A 25,549-nucleotide genomic window follows, 5' to 3' on the forward strand; every position below is an offset into this window, starting at 1 on the left:
GGAAGTGCTCTTGCAGTGGCAGCTGCTTGGCCATTGTGTGATCAGAATGCTGGACTTGTCTGATCAAGCCAAGCTTTTCTTATGTTCCTAGAAAACGGGGTAGTGTCTTCACTTAAGATATATTTTCAATAACTTTCTCATTGCACACCATTAATTTACTCTGTTTTCCTTTAACTGCATTTGGAATCACCTAACAATTGGTTTTGCATATTATTTATCTGAAATGGTTGTATCCAAAGTTTAAAAGACAGGTTATGTTGCTATCTTCAAGAAGCTTGTTCAAAGGCCATGTGTCATCAGACTGTGCAGTTGGAGCAGCTGCACTCAGGCCAGTCTGCTTTCTCTAGAGCACAGCTTTCCTTAAGAATCCCAACTAAATCTGCATAGCATCCACTGGGGATAAACTCCTGCCATTTTATGCAACTCAGGTGATGAAGTTAGAACCTCTCTGTTTCACATTCTGGCTACAATGGTTTGCCTCTCCTCTTTTTGGCAACAGGTGGCAGCACAATTCCTGGAGAGAGGGAGGAAGGCAGCAGAAGAGAACTGTTACCAGTCGAAAGGCACAGTGCAGCTATTTGGTCTTTTCTTTCCTGTTTTTTCTGGGGAAAAATGGATCAGAGAAACAATGAGAAAACATGGGAGGCTTACATGTTGACTCTGAGACATCTGGAACCCCTGTAAAATTCTGTGCATGAAGAAAATGTACAGTAAAAAGCACGACACCACAAAAAGTCCTATTTCAACATTCGCCATGCTGTCAAAAAGCAAGCTGTCAAATGTAACCAGAGGCTGAAGTGTTCTTGGCTCCCCCAAACAGGAATGGCATGCGATTCAACCCCTTTGTTGCAAGGGTGTGGCATGTCAGTTCATCCCTTAGGGTGCAGGGAGTTCACATATCCCAAAGGACCCCTCACTTTTGCACCCCAAGATTATACCAGCTCAGAAACATGGTAAAATGAAGCTGTCAAAGGTAAAGTTCTATTTTTCAATTGGAATTAAGAAGTTGTGTCATGCAAACCCAATCTCTCTCTTCCTCTTCCTCTCCCACCCCCTTTCCTCTTTCCCTTCCTCATCTTGTCTCCCCTTTTCCCTTGCTTCCCCTTCCTCCCTTTTCTGCAACTGCCTGGCTACCCTCTTCCTTCCTTCCTTCCTTCCTTCCTTCCTTCCTTCCTTCCTTCCTTCCTTCCTGCTTCCATAGAGAAAAAATATGTTGAGGTAAGCTGCTAGGAAGGGAAGGGGGTGTTTTATTTTCCCAGGATGGGTGTGATGTGAATGGATACTTTGCTTCTTTTTCTGTGTGTTCTTGTACACATTTCCCTCTGAACATTACCAGGTTGCCTTCTGTGAAATGGAGAGTTTATCATCCTTTCAGAAGAAAAATATGTGAACTGGCTCTTGGACCTCAGACCTTCCCCTCTGTCTTGCATCCAGTTTCCTGGCCAAGTTTGTGTGCTGTGAAATGGGCACTGGGCTGTGGGCTCAAAAGAATTGGCGTTTTGGAGCTGAGACTCTATGTCTGACCTTTGTACTAAGGTTCTTAGGCATCTTACCTCTATACTTTACCCCCCTCCGTTTGTCTGCTGACAAATTATGATGGCCCATGCCCATTGCATGAGTGGCAGGACCCCAGAACTCTCAAAAAATCAAATGTGCCCAACAGCTCAGAATAAGGTTGGGGACTCTTTTCCCTGCACTTCAAAGTACTTGCTTTCCTTTGCAAAGGAAAGGGGACCATTGGGAACACATTACCCATGGCTGCCATGGAATATGTTGTTTGCCCACTGGAACTCTGAAAAGGCAGACAAGCAGCAAGCCTGCACACCGCAAAGGAGAGGATGAGCAGTCTTCCATCGGAAAACAAGGGTGAATAATAATGAATATCTCCAGCTGCCTTGAAACAAAGCATTTCAAAATCTGCTGAAAGACATACTGTTCCTTTTTTGAACATGAGCCCAGTGAAGTAGTTTTCATGAGGTGAGCACAGCACACAGCAGTCAAGAGATGCTATTGATTGTGTGTACTATTAAAAAGAAGCAGTCTTCTGAAGTTCCACACACTATTCATTGCCTATGATGGGTTAGAAAGGTGGAATGCCGAGCAGCAGCATTTATGCACAAGTTAAACCATCTTGTCTTTTTCTTCCTACAAAATCATCATGCCCTGTACAAAATTTTTCATATCAGGCTAGCTTCTTGTCTTGACTGCAGTTCATGATAATCACATTGTGCAGGATCTGATAGATTTAAACTGAAGCCTGGCACCCTATTTACAGGCCTTAGGAATTGCAACCACATTTAAGATTAAGATTTTTAAAGGAGCTTCCAATGCTTAGAACACCTACTGTATATTGTAAAGCAAAGCAAAGCAAAGCCATCTCTTTGCAGTTGTAGTTGTTCTTTTTCTTTTAAACAGCTTCCCTGGTTAGTCTGTTGCAGCAAACAGAGGCTTCTGCCACCTGAAGGACAAACACATTGAGATGGATCTGAAGTGAAGGCATGGAGAAAGTGGAGAGGGAGACATTTTTCTCCCTCTCCCTTAGTGCCTTAGCTCAAAGTGGCCATCTCAGGAAACTCATTGGTGGGTGATTCAGGACAGATAAAAGGAAGGAAGGACTTCTTCACCCAGGCATAGTTAAACTGTGAGTATGGAATTCACTACCACAGGAGGAAGTTATAAACAGCCATTTGCATGGCTTTAAAAGGGAATGTGCCAAATTTCTGGAGGCGGCAACAGCTTTCAGTTGATGAGGAGCATGGGCAGGTGGAGCTCTCGCTTCTCTCCCACTTGCAGGATCCTGTGATTTGCCGCTGTGCGGATGGAGCTTAGGCTGGATGACCCAGTGGGCTGACCCAGCAGAACTTTTCTTTTGGTTTTAATGTCCTTTTGGTCTCACTAGGGAGAAGCTTCCTAGTATTTTATTTTTTGAAGAATGACTATGGGATAGATGTCAGGCTTTGAGGCACTCCTAGAAATAAAGACAGAGCAGAACTTGCATTTCATGTTCTAGGATGCATTCCTTAAGCCATTTCTTAAATTTTAAAAAGACAAAATTTAGGGCAGGGAAGGCAGGGAGTCTAGGAGGTGCCAAGATCCTTCTCTGCATGCCCAGTGGAGTTATGGACACACTTTTGGGTATTGGTTCTGGTAATGGATCTGTTAGTCTTTAAGATGCCAGAAAATTCTTGCTATCTGCAGAAAGAGCTTGCCCTCATCTTGGCATGCTAGGTTTCTAGGTGCAAGGCAGGGATGCTTTCTTAATGCTTTGCAAATGGGCAATACCTTCCTGCACAAATAATTGAATGCTCAGCCTTACTATTTACTATACCTCAGGTATGCAAGGGGGGATGCATTTCTCAGATATTCAAAATGTGATGCTGTGTTTTTCTGCTAAGCTTAATGAAAGGTAACCACTAGAGTTTTGACTTTGTCCTTGGTTTTATTACAAAGGGCACAGTAAGGCAAGCTAGCAACTGAAAATGATGCATGAGCACACCTAGCCATATTAGTTTGTCTGGGTTTCTCATTATTCCCATTTTAAATTTGTTTTGCACAAATTTCAACAAACTTTTTGCATACAATTTTATGCACATTTTGTGCATACTTCTCTTAACACTTGCATTTTATATGCAATTTAGCCTTTTTGCAAACAATCTTCCCCATATGATTTTTAAATAGGTTCACAAATATACATTTTGTGCACTTTCCTCTAATAAATAATATATACATTTAGTAAGCATTATTTTACTGTAGGACCCCATTATAAATTCAGAGAATAAAATTTCATGTATTTGTTCACTTGTGTAAAATGAGGGACAGGCAAACTGAATGAATTTCTCCCCCATTCCTATGATGAAGTCACTCTTCGTGCTTCTTCCTTGGGCGTAGATAGCTGCATCTTTTACAAACTCCCAAGTGCTTTGACCAAACTCTGGTGCTTTGAAAGCTAGAGTTGTGAGTGCAAATTTGGTTCTTGCAATTATTCACTTTCCCCCTTCAAGTTAGCACAGCAAAGGGCAAAAACGCGTCTCTTTGATAACCTGACATGATGGCACGATCAGAGGTGGCCTTTGGATGTCTACTAGGCTCTACCTAGAGCAGAGCACGAACAGGCACTATAGTTGTGTGTCTTTGACTATGCCAGGCGTCTTCCTTCTGCTGCCTGCCACTGCTGTGATGCACAAAAGGGGGAGGGGGGTAGAAACAGCAGAAGTCGCAGGCTTGATCACGAGGCAAACATCTCCTTTTCCGGCTCGCTTCTGATCCACAAGCTCATGCAGGGGGGGCCGAATCTTTCCCAGTTTTTCAGACGCTCTTTTGGGGCACATTCTGGTGGTGGCTGGCTGCTGAGGCCAAAGGGGCAGGCCAGAATAGCTGCCAGTCAGCCTCAGGCGAGGCCTTTTGGGGGAGGGCAGGTGGTCAGGTGGGGGAAGCACCACAGCAAAGCTGGGAGCATCTTTGCTGTTTTCCAAGTTGAAAGGGGCATGGCCATTTGGGAGAAACTGGACTTGCCGGGAGACCCTAGCTGGGCCAGAGTCTGTGCCCTGGGTTTGGCATCAGACCAAGGCATTGCGTCACGTCCTCCAGAAACACAGAATGCCCCAGTGCCCCTCTGAGGAAGCCTCTGCACTGCCCCAATGACAGATGTGAAGACTTTTCCCCAGAACCGAGCCAGCTTGTCTCCGGTCAGAGCAGAAGACGGATCCCCACAGCATGGATTTTGGTTGCCCCTCATCTTAGCAGGGCAGGAATCCCAGTCCAAATACCTGGAAGACATCGAGTTGGGAAAGGCTGCCTTCTGCAAACATTCAGCAGGATTATGTACATCTGTGCAGCTCCTGACCGGACAGTTGTGGGCAACTGAGACCATCCAAGCAAGAATGGCCCATGTGCCCAGGCAGACCCATTCCTCTCCCACCGGGTGGATTTGGCTTACGGCAGACCTCATGGTTCAGCACTCAAAGGCTGCCCCGCCCCCGCTCGTTCCCATGCAGACCTCAGCCACACGCAAAGCATTCATTCATGCACAAGTCCAATTATAGCTTTTTCCAACATCAAAGAAGCTGATATACTTTTAATTCTCATGAGGAGCTATACGACATTCAGTATTTTACAAACTGAAGCAGAGAAATGCACCACATGACACTGCAAGAAGCAATGTGGCAGGCACTGCCCAGCAAGGTAGAACTTCAGAGCCGATGTCGCTGAGAAAGACATCTACACACTGTACAGACATTTCGGGCACTGTGCAGGTTTTAGCACCATGGCATATTAGCACCGTAGGAAACAAGAAGACACCCCTGCTCAGTTCACAAATCTATTAACTTCTTGTAGCTGAAAATGGCAGCATTTGCAATTCCCCATAAACAGAATTGCCAAGTATTTCTACCTAACCTGTTGGCTGGACTAATGGGAGCTGGAGTCTAACAGCACCCAGGGCCAGCATGTTTCTCGGCTCCTGGGCCCACTCTTTCGTCCATTCTGAATCCGCCTGCCCACCCATCCCAGCTGCTTTTTAGAAACCATTCCAAAAAGGGAGATTGGGTCACAGATCATCAGTTTGGTTTATCTGTATCACAGACCCTGTTGACATGTGATAGGTAAGAAGCAGCTACAGACTGATGGCGGCTTGTATGCCCAAGGCCACCATTTCAATTCTGGCATCTCCACTTAAATAATCTTCAGTAAAAAGGACAAGGAAATGCCATTCCTTGCAACCTCAGATGGTTGCTGCTGCATCCGGGCGGGATGGAATTCTTGGGTGAACTTGGAAAAATCTGTTTCCCTTGTCTGATTGCATTGGATGGTTCAAGTGGAAAGAAACATGATAGCAGAATAAGTTTTAGACCAAGTTTAAACAAGTAAAGTCACAGCAGGCCCAGCTGCTAGCTTTGATTTAAACAGTACTGCAGCTGAGGCAGATTAAAGGGATCACTTGGTTCAACCCACATCCCCAGAACCAAAATATCACAGCCAGCCAGGCCATGAGGCAAAACTTTGGTTCCAAGAGCCCCAGTCCAGCTCCAGTGGTGCTGGTGAGAGGTGGGAAAGGTCTGAGAGGAGACCCAGAAGAGAGCTTGGAGACAAGCTGCTGCTGTGACAATTTCAGTTCAGTGTTGATAAAAATCGACAACATTCACAAAGTTCTTCATATTTGGTATATAAAGCACTAGAGGTTTTTTAAGTCAAAAGTGGAAGAAACTGAAAGAGGCAGGCTTGTGTATGTAGGGACAGGGCTTAGCTCTTAAAAGTCTGAGTTTGAATCCCAGAGTATTTAACCTTGTTAGTGTTTAAGTAAAATTGCTTCATTAGGTTATCACCTCCTTTTTCTGATAGGCTCCTCACCTCTAACAGCTAAATGGCAGGCAGAGATAACATTGTCCTCTGCATGCTGGGAATATTGAGCTGGGCTGGTGCAGGTAAGTAGGAATTTCCTTGGCCTGGTTTTGATAAGAATTTACCAAAATATGTAAAGTTCTTCATATCAAGGAGATAAAGAACTTGAGAGTTTTAAAGATACGTGCACAGAGGAAACTAAAAAATCATAGAAATCCAAACTCATTTGACTCTTGCAGATTTCTTTGACATCCCTATTGTGGAATGAAGATCTATTTTGCCTTGTATGCCATGTATATTTATTTCCATGTCAGGCCTCAGCCTGCCTCTCTTCCATTTTAACCAGCTGGAATAGGTCAGTTTATTTGTATTGTTTTAATGCAAAGTTTTACACATTGATAGATACCTTCATTATAATTTCCTTGCTGGTGTGATTAATTTTAATCGTTCCTACTGTGCTTTGATGTATTCTATTTATTGCTGTGAGATGCTTAGGAAAAGCAATACAGAGAGAAAAGGGAGGTTGGCAACTGACCATAGGTAGAAAGCAAATGTTCTGGGGGGCAGGTTGCATCCCCACTCAAGGATGTGTCATGCCGGTTCCATGGAGCCGGGATGCACGTTTGAGGACAGAGCGAGACATGCACCTGCACGGGCGTTAGCGGAACACAGCGGATCCGGCTTCTGCCACCGGAGTGTCTTCCCGGCTAGATCCGGGTGCAGGTCTCCAACCAGTGTAATTTCTATAGCACCTTATGAGAGGGGTCAGCGACCTGATGCCACGGTCATTCCTCTTGAAGGAGAGAAGGAAGAGGGAGAGGGCAGAGGCACGAAGGGCACCAGAGAGGACACAGGGACCATCCAGGACTGCATGCAGAACAAGTCAGTCCAACGCTGCAAAATCAGAGAAGGGTCTCCTGGCTTTGGAAAGGGTCGAATCCACTGGCTGATGGCTCCATAGGCCATGGGGGAAGAGGTACATGAGTTTTCGCATTCTTGAGTTTCAGAGTCAGATTTGGCAAGCCGAGTTTCTCTGCCCACGTGTCAGGTTCGCTTGCTTCGAAGGCGGTGTTTCATTACCAGCCTGGGCCCTAGGCATGTGAAACAGCACTGCTTCCGCACCGATGGCATGGTACATTTACCAACATCTCTCACTCGCTGGCAGAAAGTTGCTGACAGCCTGTCCTTGCTGCAAGGCAAGCCTGTAGTAGAAACACACACATCTCGACATGTGTTTGATGCCACCAGAAGTAGGATAGTAAGACAGACATTGGAAAGATGGGTGGAAAGACATGAACAATGTAATCCAAAGCAAGTCTACTCAAAAGCAAGCTGCACTGACTTCAGTAGGGCCTACTTCCAGGTAAATGTGTACAGGATAACATCCTTTTTAGTCAGGAAAAAAGTTGGAGAACTCTCAGTGCCCCTTAAATTTCTTTTCCTCACACACTTGATTTGCCCTCCAAGGCCACTTCCTTGACCTCAGAAAGTGGCCGGCTAGCTTCTCATTATACCAGCTACAAGGAGCCAGGCAATGGGCTGCAGCTCCGATTCCCATCTCTGAAGTCAGAGCTCTATCTCCAGCTTTCAAACTTGGACGCTGCCTTTGCACACCCTGACAATTCTATGGGCCACAGGATCATTCCCTAATATGTGTAAAAACTGTACTGCATGTGTGCTAGATGGGAGAATTCCTTGTGTGCAGATCACCAAAGTGCGAGTGCCTCACTGGCCTGTGCCACCATGCATTTGCTTGATGCCTGCAATTCCTCGCCCAGGAAGGCAACCGCATAAAGAAGCAAACTTTTGTTCATGGACCTCCTTCAGGCTAGATCCAGAATCACTGTTCTGCCAACAAAAGGATACTGTGGCTAGAACTGGACTTCCACGCCCTCTCCTTCTCTGGCATTTTCTTACGTTCTGCACATCTTCCAAATGTTTGCTCTAGGCATTTGGAGGATGCAAGGAGGGCTGCAGGATTAAAAGAAGAGGGGGAAGAACTGTTCTACCAGTGGTAAATTTCTGCTTCACAAAGGATGTTTCTAGTTCCAGGCCAGTATGTTTGCTAGTCTAACCACATCCACATTGTATGGGAGAAAGTGACTTCCATTTTTGCAGTTGTCAATAACGACACCATCGTTTGGTAAACAGAATTATTCTCTATTAGTTTGTACCACAATCTTATGGGTTATGTCAGAGTTGATTTAGTGACTGCAGGCAGTGACACTTCACATGTTTTGGGCTAGGCTTTTCTGAACTTCTCTGGGCAAGTGGACTTGACACATGAGTGATGTGTGCACGGAGAATTTTCCCACGTAGAATTTGCAGATTAATGCAGAAATTGGACAGGACAGATATACACAAAACAGACTGTGACTAGAAGCATACCGATCTGCCCATCCCCACATTGATGCAGGTCTTAAGAGATCTGTTGGTTAAGAAAGTATCCCCAGTGAAGTGGCTGGTTGTGTGGAATCCTCAACCTAGAGCACTCCCTTGCCCATGTTGCTACTGGCTTGCACCCACCTGGTCTCTCCATGCATTGGTGTAGGTTGCACTTCCGAGAGCCTGGAGGCTTGGCCTTGTGCTCACACACACTCCCGTCCTTAACCACGTGCTCTTCAGTGCTGATGCACTGCACTGCTCTTTGCTGAGTGCCTCCTCCGCATGGAACAGAGCACTGGAAGAGAGGCCACGTGGAGACACATACAGAGTTTAAGGAAAAGCATCAGGCACGCCATGCCTCATCAGACCAAGGGTCCACCTACCTCAGCTTCTCAAGAGACTGACAGTCACACACATGAGGATTTTGACTGCTGTATTCTGGCAAAGCCAAACTGGAACTCTCCAGATGCTTTGGCAGTCAAATGCCAGCAGCTCCAGTTATACTAATTGTCCAGGTTCACACATCATGAGAAGCCATGGTGATTTCCTACCATTGTTGGCCTGACATGTTATCTATTTATTTATTTAAAACATTTCTATGCCACCCCCATCGCAACAAAGCCTCGGGGCGGCTCTAGACCCAGTTGTGCCATTTCTGCACAGTACTTTATTTTCCCCAAACCATGGAGAGAATCAATGGTCTGTTCTAGGGTTTCCATGCTCCACTGTGGCTTCGCTGGTCTGTATGTTATCATTGTTGGTATGGGAACATCAAATCGTTCTATGGAAAGGGTGGCCATGGAAGAGGCCATTCAGCCATCTGTTCCTTTCTACCCTCGGCCCCCTAGCAACACACACGTCCTCAGACATGTTATTCCTGCTGGCTAAGACACCCACTCATCCCTATTTACTTTTGGAAACTGAGAGAAACTAGATAATGCATGGAGAGAGACGAGGAGAATCATGGCAAAAGTGTTTATTATAATTCAATGAGAATTCCTTTGTAGGGCTGGAGTGGCCAGGAAGCACTGCAAAGATGCAGGCGTGCTCAGGAGGGGGAAGAGGGAGAACTCACCTCAAAACCTCAGTGGACCAATCAGAACATGGTCACTGAGGTCCATAGGGAGCGACAGGTGAGAGCTTCTGGATGGAGTGGCCAGGACAGAAACTACATTGCCATGGGAACCAGACAATTGTCAAAGCAATTTTTGCATGGGCAAAAATCTGCACACTGTGAAAACCATGCAGGGCGGTTTATTGTGATGTGTGAACCCACCCAGTGCCTCTTCGATACCCCTAGTTACTGGTGCCTCTGTTCAGGATGCTGTAGCAGCAGTTTGACAGCTCAGTTGCCTTCTCCCCAACTTCCAGCATGGCACAGAGTTAACTGGGAGGTGGGGGTGTTCTTATCTTCCTTTGCTCTGTGCTTGATTGTGGAAAGGAGCCAGTCGGGTTGGCCTGGAGTAACCCACTCAGCCAGACCATACTGACTCCATCTTACCCAGGTCCAAGTGTCCATGGTAACACTGGCCCATCTTAGGCCAAGTCTTAGCCCAGGCCTAAGGTTTGCACACCAAATACAGCCTGTCTGGGACCACAGTGTCCAGCTAGGCATGCTTCATTACCCTGTCCCTACCTTTCTCCTGGTCACTGTGTGGTTTCCTGGCTTTTGTGCAGTCTATTCCCCACTCAAAAACACCTCTTCTTAGGCTCCATTATTGGCTGAAAGAGCTTGAAGCTGCAATCAGCTGGGCCTGTGCTTCATCTTCAGGCCTGCCTTCTGCTGAAATGCAGTCCCCAAAAGCATCTCTGAAATGGAGTTCAGTAATTGGACCAAAAGGGTCTTGTTATCTCTAGAACATTCTAGAATGTGCTCTAGAACATTCAGGTGGATGTGTGCCTTGGGCACTTTCACATCAAGACTGCTTTGGTATTCCCAAGGCGAACTGCAGTGCCAGATTCAATAACTGTGTGCCTTCCTTTAAGATAAACACAAAAATGTCAAGACGCACCTTCCTGGTTTGCCTGTAATAGGCTGTTAATTGCTCTGTCTAAGAGACCGTGTACCTCATTCCAGGGTTCCACATGCCACTCCGCACAGGGCCCTGCATTACAGCGGGTGTTCAGCTGCGGCTTGCGTTTTACTAGCTGGCAGTGAAATGGCCTCAGGATTCTGTTGTCATGAACATCGACGCAATGAGCATCGCGGCTCTTGAAGCCGCTCCCACAGCTGGAGGAGCACTGTGGAGAGAAGGGCCAGAAGAAAGTCTGACTGGAATCTGTGGGCATCTTCACCAAGGACATCCTTGAGTGCCCAATAGCCCTTTCCAAGGCTAACGTACCCCTCAGGGCTGTTGCCTTCCTTGCAGACGATAAAGGTGCTGGGGAGCCTTGAGAACTTTCCCTCCAGCTGCTCTCGCTGCCGCTTCAAAGTGCTGCCTGAGGCAAACATGGTGCCCACCCTCCATTCCGCTGCACTGGGATAGGACCACATGGAGAACTGGCAACGGGACAGGGTCCTTCAGCGCACCCAAAGGCAGGAGGTGCAATATACACACTGCAGCATACAGGAGGGAATGGCCCGAGACACTCTGCCCGTCACCTGCAGTCTCTGAAAGGGGAGTGGCCTGTTGGTATTACCTGCTGCCTGTGTTCCCTACAGCAGCACTCACCTGCTTGGGGGCCCAAGGAGAGGAAGCACAGCAGAGACGGGAATCAACAGGCCTGCAGGTGTTTTGTGGGGATGGGGACTCTCCACTGTATACAAACTGGGAGACTTCACAGGAGACTACGACTTCTGAAGTTGGCGTGCTCAGCAGAGGTTGAGGTACTAAAGGTTTTGGTTTCAAGCTTGCTCCTTGGGGCAAAAGAAGGCTGGAGCATACCATTGCAAGCTTGCTCCTTGGGGAGCCAGCAGACAGCTGAGCAGCCCTTTCGAAGAGGAACTCTTGTTTGTCAGACACAGTGAATCCAGCAAACAAGAAGTGTGGAATAATCAAGACCTAAAGAATGGAACTCTGCAGTTCCTTCCGCATTGCTCTTCCTGAGCATTTCTCTTCTGAGACGAGCTGAAGCATTTAGTGCTTTAACATGCTCGTGCTGAATAGCCTGGGTTGTTAACCTCAGACAGCTGGCAGGAATAATCATCATCATATTTTATAATGAAAAAACAGCCCCCATTTGTTCAATCAAGAAAAGGTTCACCCTTTCTAATCATTTCAGTTTATATGACCAGACAACCAAGCAACTATATTACATTTAAAAATAACCCATTGGAGGCAAACCCCCCCCCCATATTTACAGCAAAATTAGCTCTGTCATCAGACTTCTAATTCTTGGCAATCCATTCATTTTAATTAACCCCTGCCTTTCCCGTTTCTAATTTAATGATAATAAGCATCAAACAGCTGAAACGTTTTTCCACAGTGAGGGCTTTCCCTGGTTTCAGCAAAGAACACAGTTCCCCTTTTACCAAGTTTGGGCATTGCTAGTGGGAGGGGCCATGTGGAATCCCCTCTGTCCGCATTTTTCTTGGATATAAAAGACAGAAATCTAAACATCATGGAACAGAAACCAATCCGGAAGGGCAGTTACCTTGCTCCAGTTCCCGACTTTCCACTGGGCACATGGGCGGAGGTAGCACTTCCTGGCTGGATCAGGTTTTTTTACATGCAGGCAGTCAGAGTCATTCTTGGTGCTGCATTCCACCATTCTCCAAAAAGCCCCCACACCACACGTGGTGGAACACTGCAAAACAACCCCGAAATAAAGGGCTTGGCACCTCGCCTTCCTCATCTTTTTTACATTGCAGGGATGTCCCCCTGAGATACATGTTGAAGCATTTAGGTTGTCGTGCAAGAGAGGAACGTAGGAACCCTTGGTCAGCAAAGCCAGCACTGTTAACACTGACTGGCAGCAATGCCTCTCCAGGGTCTTGGGCAAGAGTTTTCCCAGCCTTTCCTAGGGGACACTGGGGATTGGCCCTGGGCCTTCTGATGGGAAAGTGGGTGCCCTGGAGTCTAGAATAAATGGAAGCAGAAGCTAACTTCTTTACTGCTGTTGATTTGAAGCATTGAATTTAATGTGTATAGAAAATGACAGAACCAGAGCATCTTGGCACAGGAAGAAGCTGAAACATCTGCAGCTTTGTTAGCACAGTGTCTGCAATCATTTGTGAACCTTCTGACATAAAGATTTCTCTGGAGGTCACTCTTTCTTCAGACTGAGTTCTTCAGCATCCGTTTTTTCCTCCAGATTTTGACAGCTCAGGAAAATAATGCCAAATAGACATTATACCTCCTCCAATATTAAGTGACCTGTAAAATCTGGATGCACTTTCAAATAATTTTTGATGATTCCAATTCACTTCCCACTTCCTCATTTCAATGTGTCTGAAGAAAGAACCAAAACAGGCATGAGTAAAACCTACTTTCAGTGTTGCTTGGAATGGAAAGAAGTTCATTCCTGGGGCAGAACTTTTGTAGAAATAAACCTATTCTGTAGGATCATTACGGGTCCCTTTTGGTACATGTACATGCCAGAAAGTAAAATACATTCCCAATGCCTATTGCTACTGAATGAGGTGATTGATTCCAAGCAATAAGATTGATTTTCTTCTCCTTAGGAGCTACTTTGTCAAACAAATGCTTTGGAAGCAGGCAGCCCCAGCTAGGCTTAAGGACCTGTAGCAGGTGCTGGAGAGCCTCTAAGGAGCGGCCGCCAGTTAGAACAGACCGTACCCCGCATTACTTCTCTCCACCTGGAGCCCCATGTACGGCCTCAAAATTGTTCCTGAGAATTAGAGAGCTCCTCTGGAACACTGGTGGGGGGGGGGGTCATAGCAGGCTGCAGGGGGAAGGAGGGGAGAAGAAGATCCTGTTGCATATGCTCAAGCTGGTCTATGTAACACTGGAGTTTGTCCATTATCTATCCATGATTTACAATTCAAAAAAAATCAGTTTGCAGAGAAGACCACATGAGCTACCCAGTCCTGAAAAAAATAATTAGTTTTCTTGAGACTCTTGGGGTTGAAAAGTCTCCCATTGTTGCACACAAGCAGAATGCAATTTTATTTCTGTTTTGCTTTAAATAAAATTTTGGTGGCAATGCCAAGATGGAGTCAAGCAGAGGTGCTTGAATGTCAACCAGTTTAATACCCTTACCTCCCGTAGGTCTTAAATTGGTTGAAAGGCCAAGTCATGTGCCTTAAAGACCTGTGGGGAAAGGCTCCTTCCCTTTCACCCAGAAGGGGAGATCCTTTTCTGAGCCGAGCCACAGCTGTACACAGCCGCTCCATCGCACCACACCTCCCTTCATTGACTTCACCATGTCCTAGCCACACTGTCAGAAGACATCCATTTTTGCCGGGCTGCTCTTGCAAGCGAGGAATGCCTCAGGCAGCACACGAGTTTTCCTGTAAGTTGTAACTTGCCGTGCAACAAGCAGTTCTTTTCCATTCCAAAAGGAACAGAAAAAATGGTTCACAGAAATGACTCCTCCCCCTCCTCAGATTAGAGCTGAGCTAAAACAAGTTCCCGTATATGTCCTTCCTGGAGAGATTTGTCATCCCTCCTTGCAAGAATATTCATGGAGGGTGCAAACTTATTTCTGCATGTCAGGCTGAGCATTTCCAGTCAGCATTCCTTTTCTGCCATCTGGAGTTAGTGCTGGGAGGGGAAAGAAGGGAGCTGGGCTGCCAAATGAAGTCTGGTTTGTGTCCCCAAGATCCTCCCCTCTGTAGCACACCCCTTTCTCTCCTCGCAAGGGCCAGCCGCTGTCTTGGAGAGGGGCAGCTGGTGTGGCTCCTTCCAAACCAGCACCGAGTGGGTGGGCGTTCCGCCTTCAGAGTCCCAGCTCTGACGAATCCGGTGGCCTCCTCATTCTAAGCTGAAAATACACATTTTCCTGGAAGCCAGGCACCTTGGGCTTGGTGACACCTGCTTCTGGGTTGACATATGTAGGATTGGGGCCTACAGTGGTTTAGGGGAGGCAGGGCCTGCAGAGCACTTGCAGAGTACTGGCATATTTTAGTCAGCAGGACTACTGATGCCATCTGCCACCATCCTCAGAGGCCACTGCTTCCTCTGAGCTGATCTTCAATCCTTACGGAAGCTGCTCAGGGAAAAGCGTCTTCCCAGTAACAGTGTCTTGATTCAGACAACGCAATAATCCTTGTTGTTGCGGTTGAACTGTAGGTGGTTGTTGGTTGTTATGCTGTCTGAACCCAACTGTACTAACATGCACTGGCTTGCTAACCACAAACAATCCATGGAGAGAACCCATGGTTGTAAGCTGTGGCTTGTTCACTGTGGTTCATCTCAGCTGGGTTCAGACAACATGAGAAGCCACATTGCGATAACTACCCGAGGTTCAATGATAACCCACAGCCAATCACTGAGTGTGACTTGCTGTGTCGTCTAAACCCAGTCAGTGGATAGTTCCGTGCTGCAATGGAAAGTATCTTGAGGTGGCTTAGTCTGAAAAGGGCAATTAAGACCCATTAGCTTTACTAAAGCTGGTTCCTGGGGAGAATTGTTTGATATGATCAATGCAAATGCTTGAATTTTTGCAGTGTCTTTGGGCACTGCCAGTTTTGTGTGCACGTTCATGCATTTAATTCATGCACTTCAGTGCACTTGCCCTCAGCTGCCCTCGCTGCTGCAATTCTTCATGTAGCATCATGACACCATTCCGATCACAGTGTGACTTTTGGCTGAGTGGGGCCGTCTGTCAGGAGAAGCGGCAGTCACAAGACGCTAATTGGCCCTGATGCAGCAGCAAGGCAACCAGCGAGAAGCAATGGAGTCAGGAAAGACTCGAGGAAGGCTGTGAATGTTTGCAAGGTGCTTTTCAGGCAACACGTTTGTCCTCCCAGAATCACTAGTTTCAGGCTGAAAAACACAACTCAACCATTATTCGACCCAGACAGCTCGCGCTGAGGGCCAACCTGGATGTGAGATTAAATGCATCGAAATGTAAACAGCCACTGGGGAGACCAGAGTGATCATTACTGGACTGCAGCAGACAAACAGGAGAAGTTTAACCCTCTCTTCCAGTGCTGCAGTCCTATAAAAATGGGGGGAAATCCTCTTGCTGTATCAGACAACCCCACTGCCAGGACCACTGCAGGGCAGAAACGCATTAGAGCCCTGGCCACACACAGCACATTGCAATCCTGGTAGCTGCCAGCCCTTCCAGAACCTGCCACATGTAATAAAAATACAGTAAATGGCACAGTGGATGACAGATCTAATTGTGACCTTGCTTCATTGTTAAGCCAAACAGGAGAAAAGCCAAATTTGGAAAGCAAGATGAGTAAGAGAGAAGTACTTTTTCTGTTCCTTATTCAGATAAGTAGGTTTTCTTTCAATTTTGCTCTCTTTAGGGGCAAATTGTCTGTTAAAGAATGTCTGCCAGCTTCCAAAAAGGTGAGCAACTTAAAATATTTCTAGTCTCCCAGCTTCAACTCTACTTAAATGGGAAAGCTACCAAAAACTCTGGTCTTCTGATATCTGTGTTAACAGTGTAAAAGCTACTCCTTTATTCTCTGGGATACATGTGCCTCAGTATAAAATAAGGGCTTGCTCACATTTTAATTCCTCTGCATAGTTTCAGTTACTGCATCTTGAAGGAAAGATAAAATGAACTTGGAGAGGCCCAGAAGGTTAACAAAAATCAATTAAGGATGTTTAGTTTGCTTATAGGCCCTGTGTATGAATAACAGTTTTATTATGAAAGCATCAAATGGCTCTTTGTCTTTAAGAAGGTAACGATAAAGATGTAGTGAGCATGACTTCTGTTTCCATGAGCAAACCAGAGAAACACAACACATACCTCACTCCAGTTCCCCAGCATCCAGTAGGCATCAAGGTGTGAATTCATGGGCTCCTTTGCAGAACGTTGATCAGAGACATTCGGCAATGTCCTGAAAGCGCTGTCCTGACTTTTTGGCGTAGTGGTGTCCCAGACCAAAGGACCTTCTGTGGTCTTCACAGGAGCTTCACTGACAGAGGATGTTGGTGTTGTTCTCTCCGCTGACGTGTCTCTCGAGGTATCATCTAAGAATGCCGACTGTTCTGTGACAGGATTTGCTGCTATGGGTGTGTTTATTTGTACACGAAGGCCACTGAGACCTACTGTGGTCAAGGAAATTTCTACTCCTGCTGTTGGAGTAACAGGAACTTGGCTAAAGGTGTCAAGATGATAAGCTGTTGGTGAGGTTCTGGAGGGCTTCCCAGCTGTGGTAGCAGGGGATCCTCTTGTTGGCCTTTCACTTTCAGTTTTGTCTTTTCTTTCTCTACCAACACTGTTAGTCAATGAATTGGGTGCTTCAGTTAAATGATAGCTTGGTGAGATGACCCAAGCCATGGCGTCAGTGGTAAGAGTCTCCTTATTGACGCAGCCACCTTCTGAAGAACTGCAGGGTTTCATGCTGGATATGTTCCCCGTGTTTGTCAAATTGGAAACATTTGTACTATTTGTGATAGGTCCACAGGTGCTATTTTGCAGTGAACTGTTGTCACTAACTATGTAGGAAGAATTATTATGAATGCTGGAAGAACTGGCATTTTGGAATATTTTTACTTCTAAGTCTTCTTGTTGAGAAAAGTTCATAAGGGGTTTAATGGATATGGGTACCAAAGTAACATTTATGGGTTCGGGTACTTTTGTTGTCACTGGGATTCTTGGCCTTGGTTCTGGGGTGGGTGACCTGTCTGTGGGTCCTCTTCTGGGGTTAGATCCAATTCTCCTGATTATCTTTCCATTGTGCAGTTTGATAGGGTGCAATAGAAATCTTCTGGTGGATAGACACTGCTGGAGACCACACAAAGCTCTAGAATGGGGTTTCTTTGAAATGTCACACGGTTCCCCATTGTTTTTGGTACAGGTGATGTTACGAGTCCGTACCCCTCCTCCACAAGTAACCGAACACTGCAAAACAAATAAACCATCTTCAGATATCCCATCATTTCCCTTTCATGCGGTCATATTAAAATAGCTGACTTGTTTTAGGAACTGGAAGGGCTATGACCAAGAAGCATTTTTTCTGTGTGCAGCTTCCTTGGACAGTGAGTTGTAGTTAAACCAAGAACACAACTCAGCTGAATCCTGGAGCTCTGCATCTCCAGGTTCCATTGGAGTTCCTTTCTCCATGCAAGGAAAGAGAAAGTGGAGCCAAATGATTTGTGGGGCAAAAGGAGAGGAGTATTCTCTCAGTCTGAGTAGCGTTACTTTCCTTAGTCCATTCCATTCTCTTTTAAGATTAATTTGTAACTTAAAAAAAGACTGTGGACAAAATTTCACTTTTAGGAAGTTTCTTGGAAGAAGTTAGAATGGGACCTTCTGTTAGATCTTAGGAGGTGATCTGCAATGGGAAGGCAAAGGTTTCTGGCCCACATTTAAAAAGTGAACAGTTGCAAGGGCCTTGGTTGATTTTTGTTTGTTTGCTCTCTAAACAATGCTGCTAAACTGAATTACAGCCATTAAGAAACCAAATGTTGGTTTTTGCATGAAAGGACTGTGCACTTAGTTCTGAGTTGGAAAACAAATTCCTGATCTATGCATATGCTTGGAGTATCTCTCTCCCTTCTTCCCTCTGGCCACAGATTTCTCTTTTGCACCTCACTTTGGATGCTGGACCTTGGGTTCTTAAAAAGAAAAAGACACTGATATTGCAAGTCTCAAGTCTGCTGATGCTTGGCTTTAGAGCTGGGCTTCCAGCATGGTGCCTGTGGCACCAAGCTATCAGCTGGGCTCCCTCTCCATCCTGATTTGTATTTCTCTGTAAAGATGCTTAAAAGTTTAAACTGTATGCTGCAAACTCAAATAATTACGCTGCAGTTCACAGGATCTAAAACTAGGTAGGATATTGATCCTTTTCTCAGCCAGGCCCTAATGCAGCATAATAACTGCCCAAGCTCAAGGTGCAATAGGAAAACAGGTCTTTCCACAAGCCCAGAAAATGGTGTACAGGTGTGTGAAGTGCTCTACTTGCTGCAGCTAAGCCACGGATGGCTTTAAGCTGCCCTCTGAAGAGCATGAACTATCAAGTTGGCTTCGAACTGACCTGAGTCCAGTTGCTTACTGTCCAGTCAGATGGGCACAGGATGTCTCTGTTGCATGAAAGACGTGTTTTTGGTTTCAGCAGATGTTGGCATTCTTCAGCAGGCAATGCTTGCTCATCGAGCCCCACGGTCTGGACACAGATGACAGTTCGTTTCTTCTCTCCTGCTGGACCACAAGTGGTGGAACACTTCTGCCATTCTCCTGCCCACCATCTGCACAGCAAGCAAAAAGGAAATGGAGGATGTCACCACTTAAGACACTTGGAGAAGAAAACCCCAAAACTGCTTAAGCTTGATTTCTCTACACTAAATATTAGGCCTGCAATTTTCCTGCTTCCAACTGGCAGGAGGGCTTGACAAAATGGGATGAAGGGAAACTCAGCAGAACTCTCTCATCTCTTATCCACACAGTCTAGACAAAGGGTGGGAAATCCTGTGTCCTCCAAAAGTGATGGGCCATGGCCTCCATAGCAGCTGGCCAGGATGGCTGGGTCTGATGAGAACTGCAGTGCAAAACATTTCCGGGTTGCTTGTCCCTGACAGAGGCCAATTTTCATGTCAGTGTCATGTCTACGACAAGACACCATGCCATGCTGATCTCTCTGTGCAAGTACCTCATGGCATGAGAACAAATGAGGTTGCCTTGCGTGTCGCTGTTCAGCCTTTCCTGGGGACTGGCAGTGGCCATGTCAGTGGTCCACCTCATTGGGTTCCATGGCACCCATGTGGTGTGGGGGCTAACTAATGGACACTCCTATACCGCATAAGTCATGCTCTTCAAGCTGAAAAGTCACGTCCCGGTTCCAAAATCATTGGTCAGTAGTTATACAGGGCCATAGGAAGCAGCCACCCGTCAAGCCATACCATGGGTCTATCCAGTCTAGTACAGCGCTGACACTGACCGGCAGCCGCCCTCCAAGGTTTCAGGCAGAATCCAGTCCTAGCACTACCTGGAAACTGAATCTGGGACCCTCCATGTGTGAAGTGTGAGCTCCACCACTGAGCCACACCCAAGTATCCATCAGTGCAACAGCACAATACTAGCAGTGCGCAATTTATAATATTGCCAGCATGTTAAAAGTGGGCTGGGGGAGGCTGAATTCCATCATTAATTCTATACTTGGCAGCTGTCATTCCACATGCAAAGAAGAGCTTGCTCTCATACTCAGAAATCACAAGGTGGAAAATTCTCTTTAAAGATGTTGCTTGTCATTCTCAGTTTCTGTAATTTGGGATGCACAACTGCAAGCCAAGGAACCAAATCTGGCCTACTTGTGGATCCAGTCCAGTCCATTTTGGGATCCATTCCATTCTCCTGGAGCTCCCCAGATGGTTCCTCCAACCCAGCTCCACTTCATCCCCTTTCCTGCAAACACCATTGTGTTGACTTCTCCGCTTTTGTGCAGTTTTCCCCCCACTCTGTGTTCGAAATGCTTCTCCTCCATCTTAGTTACTGGAAGTGAGAGCTTTAGGATAAAACAGGCTGATGTTTCAGATGAAATGCAGCCCCCGAGGGCTTCTCTGAGATGAAAGTCAGCAGCCAGTCTTGGACTGAAAGGGATTCCACAGCCCTGCAATGAGTACTTATATAGTTAGCTAGTCTGCTAGCCTTGCAGCTGATGTACAGAGCAATCCAAAAAGGGTGGGTGAGAGCAAATCCATTCATGCCCTATGCCCTGTTATGCTCCCAGAAAATGCAGACAGGCATGTGTTGGGGAACAGGTTCATTTTGCTGGTGGATATTTTCAAAGTTTACTTTCCACTTCCATTGCTTCAGGTGGGAGGGAAATAATCCAGACCCGCTGGAGGGCTCATGCATTTTGTCTAGGGGGCACGCTCTGCCCCAGGATGCCTGCTTTTTGTCCTCCAGCGGGTTTCTCTCTCCACATTTCCGAGAATCCAGGGCCAATCAGAGCACTCAGTTGGCAAAGGCAGAGAGCCATGAGAAGCACTTTCGCTTCATTCTGATTTGGGGATGGGGACGGGAACCGCCCAGCAACCAGATCAGAAAGGGGAGAAGAGCCTGGAAGAAAGCAGTGTAGAAAAGCTACCTCAGCCTAGAGTTGGAAACTAGCCCTTAGAAGACAAGCAAGAACTGCTGGACTGTCACTCTTAGGTGGAGTTAAACTTGTGTTGTCTGACCAGGATCTCTGGTGCAAGGGAGGCTGGCTAAGGGCAGGAGCACATGCATTGCTGGGAGCAATCCTGGTGGAGAAAGTAGAAGGCGGCAAGGGGCCAAAGGCCATCCGCAGGCCGTTGTTCGGTTTAGCACAAGGCCGTGGGGGCTATCAGTTTGGGGTGAGAGGGGGACTGAGAAAGGGAGGCAGAGCGTAAGGTGCTGAGCATCTTCTATGAATGCTGTGTGAGAGGCAAGCAGGCCACCCGAGGGGGGTATCGTGACTGGAAGAAGGGCCTGAGAATAAAGGCAGGAGAGCTGCAGGCAGCAGAACTGCATACATGGAAGATGGTTAGCAATAGGGATGTGTGAGGGATTCACTTTGGGGGTGGGAACCCAATGGATTCCCTGGGCTGAGCTCCCCGACTAGTCTGGCCTTTTTTAGGGCCACACACCCAACTTCCTGGCAAAGGCACCAAGCTTTCACTCAGCATCACCAGGCATCAAGCCCTGCACAACCACGGTGCAAGGGCTGCGTGCCCTCCTCCTGTGATTTGCAGCCTGTGTTTGTGCTGCACATGACTCAGGGGAAGGTTGCCAGTTGCATAGCTTGGACTCCTTGAATGTTTGTAGTCTCTGTCTTGGCTCAGCTCACTTCCAAGAAGAACACGCATGAAAGAGGGATGGATTCCAGGGAACCTTGTTGCAGCACTAATTAGCAGCCAATAAACTCACTACTGCAGTGCTAATTAGCAGCCAATAGACCCACAATAGTGTCACAAACCCGCTATTAAAGCTCCAGTGGAGGAAAAACACCAGAGATCAGCCTCTGAGCCACTGTGTGGGGTATCTGAGGTACACTCCCCTTCTCCCCCATGGAACCCCTTCTCTGTGGGCAGTGGAAAAGATATTGCTATATTGCATGGCCCTCAGATACTCTCCCAAGGATCGTACAATTATTACCCAAAAAATTAATCAATTAATTCTTTAAAGATTGCAGCCTCAGTAAAGATGCTCCAGTAAAAATAAAGTCCCCCAGTCAAGCAATTTTAGAAATGTCTATATAGAAAGCTGATTATCTCGCTAAGGCAAAGGATTAATTTCATGATGATAGACAGTTTGTGATGAACGTGGTTCTTTGCACACTTGATTAATTACTGTAGACGACACCTTTGACATTTTCGAGTCTGCTTAATCCTGCTCCATATATGAATGCGGAATTGGTAAACCCTTTAATCCACCCTGATTGAAAGTTGGCCTTTGCCAATTACCTGCCCAGGGGAGAGTAGATGCCTTGTGGTGCCACTGGGGAGGGGACCCTACCCAAGCCCCGCTCTCCAGCCTCAAGATGTTGCCTATTTGTCCAGAAGCAAACAGGCCCGCCTGTGGGAAAATCATAAGGCTTATTGATCTCCACAGCCCACAATATTGCAAAATATCAGTGTACAACAAGGGAGAAGCTGCCTCTTAATGAACTGATATTTAGGATAGTGTCGTTTTAGATTGTTTTCTGCCAAGCTACTCTCTTTAGTTCCTTACTTTTGCATTTTGTCTGCAATCAAAACCCTTTGCCACTTTCCACCACACCATGAAGAAAAAGCTATCAGGTGGCCTTTCCTCTCCCCTGCAGCAGGGCCCACCCGCACCCTCCACATCCGCACGGGGATCCAACTTGGCAGAAGGTGATGTGGGGTAGTCACAACAGCCAGAACTGCAACCTTCTTTCCATTGCTGCTGTCGGTACTTTCTGCATGTTTAATTTCAAAAACTGTGCATGGAAAAAATACTGAATTGCTCTTAGTGGTGTATATTTAGCACACTAAAAGAATTTTTGAAGATGCAGGGCAAATATAAATGATGGCACAAATGGATCCAGTTTTGCAGTTGGGCTACCATACCATGCTGTTACTGAGAACTGCAGCGCAAACATCCCAGGGGGGTTGTGCCTGAAACGATTCAAGCTGCTAACCACACTTGGGAAAAAAATAGCATTTAAATGTAGTGGGGCCTTTGTAATGTATGGCTGTGAGAGTTGGACCATAAGGAAGGCTGAGTACCAAAGAATTGATACTTTGGAATTGTAGTGTTGGAGGGGACTCCTGAGATTCCCTTGGGCTGCAAAGAGATCAAATCAGTCAATCCTAAAGGAAATCTACCCTGATTGCTCTTCAGAAGGTCAGGTACTAAAGCTGAAGCTCAGATACTTTGGTCATCTAATGAGAAGGAAGGTCTCATTGGAAAAGACCCTGATGCTGGGAATGATTGAAGGCAAAAGGAGAAGGGGATGGCAGAGGTTGAAGTGCCCGCCTGGGGTCACTGGAGAGGTGGGTGTGGGGTTTGGTGTACTTCGGGGGATGGTGGAGGACAGGAGAACCCGGAGGAATGTTGTCCATGGGGCCGCGAAGAGTCGGACACAACTTTGCAACTGAACAATAGCAACAGTGGGACCTACTTCTGGGTACACAATCATAGGGCTGGACTGCTTAGTGACTCTAATTGTGCCTAGTGAAGTTTCTCAGGCTGAGCTTGAAAACCAGCCTGTTTTGGAAGGAGAGGAAGGGTTTGCAGGTGGGGAGGGGAGTAGGTGTGAAGTCCAGTCCTTGACCCAGCCAGGAGGCCTTGGGAGAAATGAGCTGCTCAACTGGAAGGGCTTTGCTGCTTACACAGACTTGCCCTCCAGCAGAGAGTGCCACCCTGAGGGTGGAGCAGAAGTTTTACTGAAAGGGAAGGATCATAGGAAAGTCTACAGTTCAGATTCAACTCTGCATGAGCAGAGGCTTCTCTTTCCAGCAGGGGTAGAAGGCTGCTTAGAGCTCAGACTGTTCTGTTACCTGTGACACGCCAATAAAAGAACTACGCTTCAAAGGACTGTTTGAGTTTTTGGAACCAGAGGGACGGGACCTGCTCATGACAGCATGACTGTCATCTGGGCTTTGATGCATGCGGGGAGTGTAACCCTCTCCTGCCGTGCTCTGGACTTGACAAAAATGGTTTCTCAATGGCTGCTGTTAATGCAAAAGAAAGGCTTCTTGTGACTCTAGCTGGGGCTAATAGCACCTGAGCATTTTCCTCGGGACCCCTGTGGAGGCACAAGGGTCCCCCATTTCCCCACACACCAGCTTCCGCTTGAAAATGAGCTCCCCTACTCACGCCTGCTGTTAAGAATTTAAAAATGAAAGAGTTTAGCATCACATCTATTTGACTAAGATCTAGATGCATTTCAAGGCTGGCCCAAGACATCACGTTGCTTAAGGACAAGCTGATGCTCACTCACCAAGCTTCTATTTGGATGCTAGGAGGTACTTCCTGAGAGTTCGGACCCCGATGGTACGGAATGGGCTTCCACGGGAGGCGGTTGAAGCCCCATCGGCGAGGGTGTTCAAGGATAGGCTGGACATGCACAGGGTAGGCATGTCGTGAGCAGAGCCGGCTGGAGCCGGGGGTCAGACTAGATGGCCTGGGAGACCCCTTCTGACTTGATCTGTTTCTATGTTTCTAAGAGAGAGAAACTGAATAGGAGTTGGATCTCACTTCAGTGCTGGTGACCGGACAAGGTCCTTCAGGCACCTTGGGTTGGGGGGCACAGCTGGGGCAGGATGTGTGGCACTCTGAGCTCCATCCTTCAGCTTTTTGCTTTGTTCTGCCTAATGGCAGGGCTGGTCCTGCTGTGTTTATGCAACAGCAGTAAATCAGATTGCACTCCAGTACATTTAAAGCGGCTGCCAAATCTCTCAGAGTTCAAATTTGGTGTACAGAAACCACATCTGCTTGAGAATGTTCGGCTTGTTGTTAGATACTAATTGCTAGCAAGATGCCCACCAGACGGTGAAAATATTTGAAAGCTACAACACGGGTTAATCTGAGAGGTTGGAGTTTTCAAACATGCAACCAGGGAATAAGGAAGAGGACAGGACCAACGGTTGACGTTATCAGGACTGCTCATCACTGTTCATTGAAAGACCATCTCCAGACGCACTCTTCCCACAGGAAGCGGGCTGTCACAGGTTTCTCATACACCATGTGTTACTTTTCTGCACCTTTCCACTTTCTGATGATACCACTCCTGCTCGCCTTAGTGAAGTAGTAAGTTGAAAGAAGTTTTCTTATTAACATCCAGCATATCATTACACTTTCTGCAATGTTTTGTAAGAGCACTGAAAGTGCTTCTCAACATCTCATGGTTATCTTTGCAAATACAATCTAAGGAAGGCTACCTGGCAGAGGTGCAGCTGAGGCCAAGACAGAGTGCCCGTTTGCATGGCATAACAGCTCACAGTGGGTTAATTAGTTTGCAAGTCTCTGAGATGGACACTGTCCACCATTCTGAACATGCAAGTTATGATGGGGGTGCAGTACAGCTTGCTATGTTAACCTAAATGTTCTGTGTTATTTGAGGGATAAACCACCCCAGGATAACTCTATCCAAGCATTCAAAATGGCAGCAAGTGTGTGTCTCAGAGCCCCACCTGAGTGACTTATCCTGATGTATGACTTGAGTCAGTGAGTTGCCTTAGAAGAGTCTGAAGGAGACCTTAGTCTCCTCCTCCTCCATCATCATCATCATCTATACTGTTTTATTTGCTCTTTTAAAAATTGCATAGTTTATTGTGTTTTTAATTTTGTATGGTCTGGGGCCCTAGAAAGACTT

The 25,549-nt window shown here is 46.6% G+C and overlaps 1 protein-coding gene across 1 annotated transcript in view; it reads right to left on the reverse strand.

The window, feature by feature from the left end:
- Positions 1–7,120: 7,120 nt before the first annotated feature.
- ADAMTS12 (ADAM metallopeptidase with thrombospondin type 1 motif 12) overlaps positions 7,121–25,549 on the reverse strand; it is a 138,127-nt gene continuing 119,698 nt past the window's right edge. The window contains exons 18-23 of the mRNA XM_044431052.1: positions 18,788–18,998; positions 16,555–17,652; positions 12,316–12,468; positions 10,789–10,962; positions 8,863–9,016; positions 7,121–7,538 (exon numbers count right to left, since the gene is read on the reverse strand). Of these exons, the coding sequence (XP_044286987.1) occupies positions 7,381–7,538; positions 8,863–9,016; positions 10,789–10,962; positions 12,316–12,468; positions 16,555–17,652; positions 18,788–18,998 (1,948 nt within the window). The 3' untranslated portion in view covers positions 7,121–7,380. The remainder of the gene's footprint in view (positions 7,539–8,862; positions 9,017–10,788; positions 10,963–12,315; positions 12,469–16,554; positions 17,653–18,787; positions 18,999–25,549) is intronic.

This window comes from Varanus komodoensis, unplaced genomic scaffold (assembly GCF_004798865.1).
Source record: "Varanus komodoensis strain SLA01 unplaced genomic scaffold, ASM479886v1 scaffold22, whole genome shotgun sequence".
NCBI classification, from domain to species: Eukaryota; Metazoa; Chordata; class Lepidosauria; order Squamata; family Varanidae; genus Varanus; species Varanus komodoensis.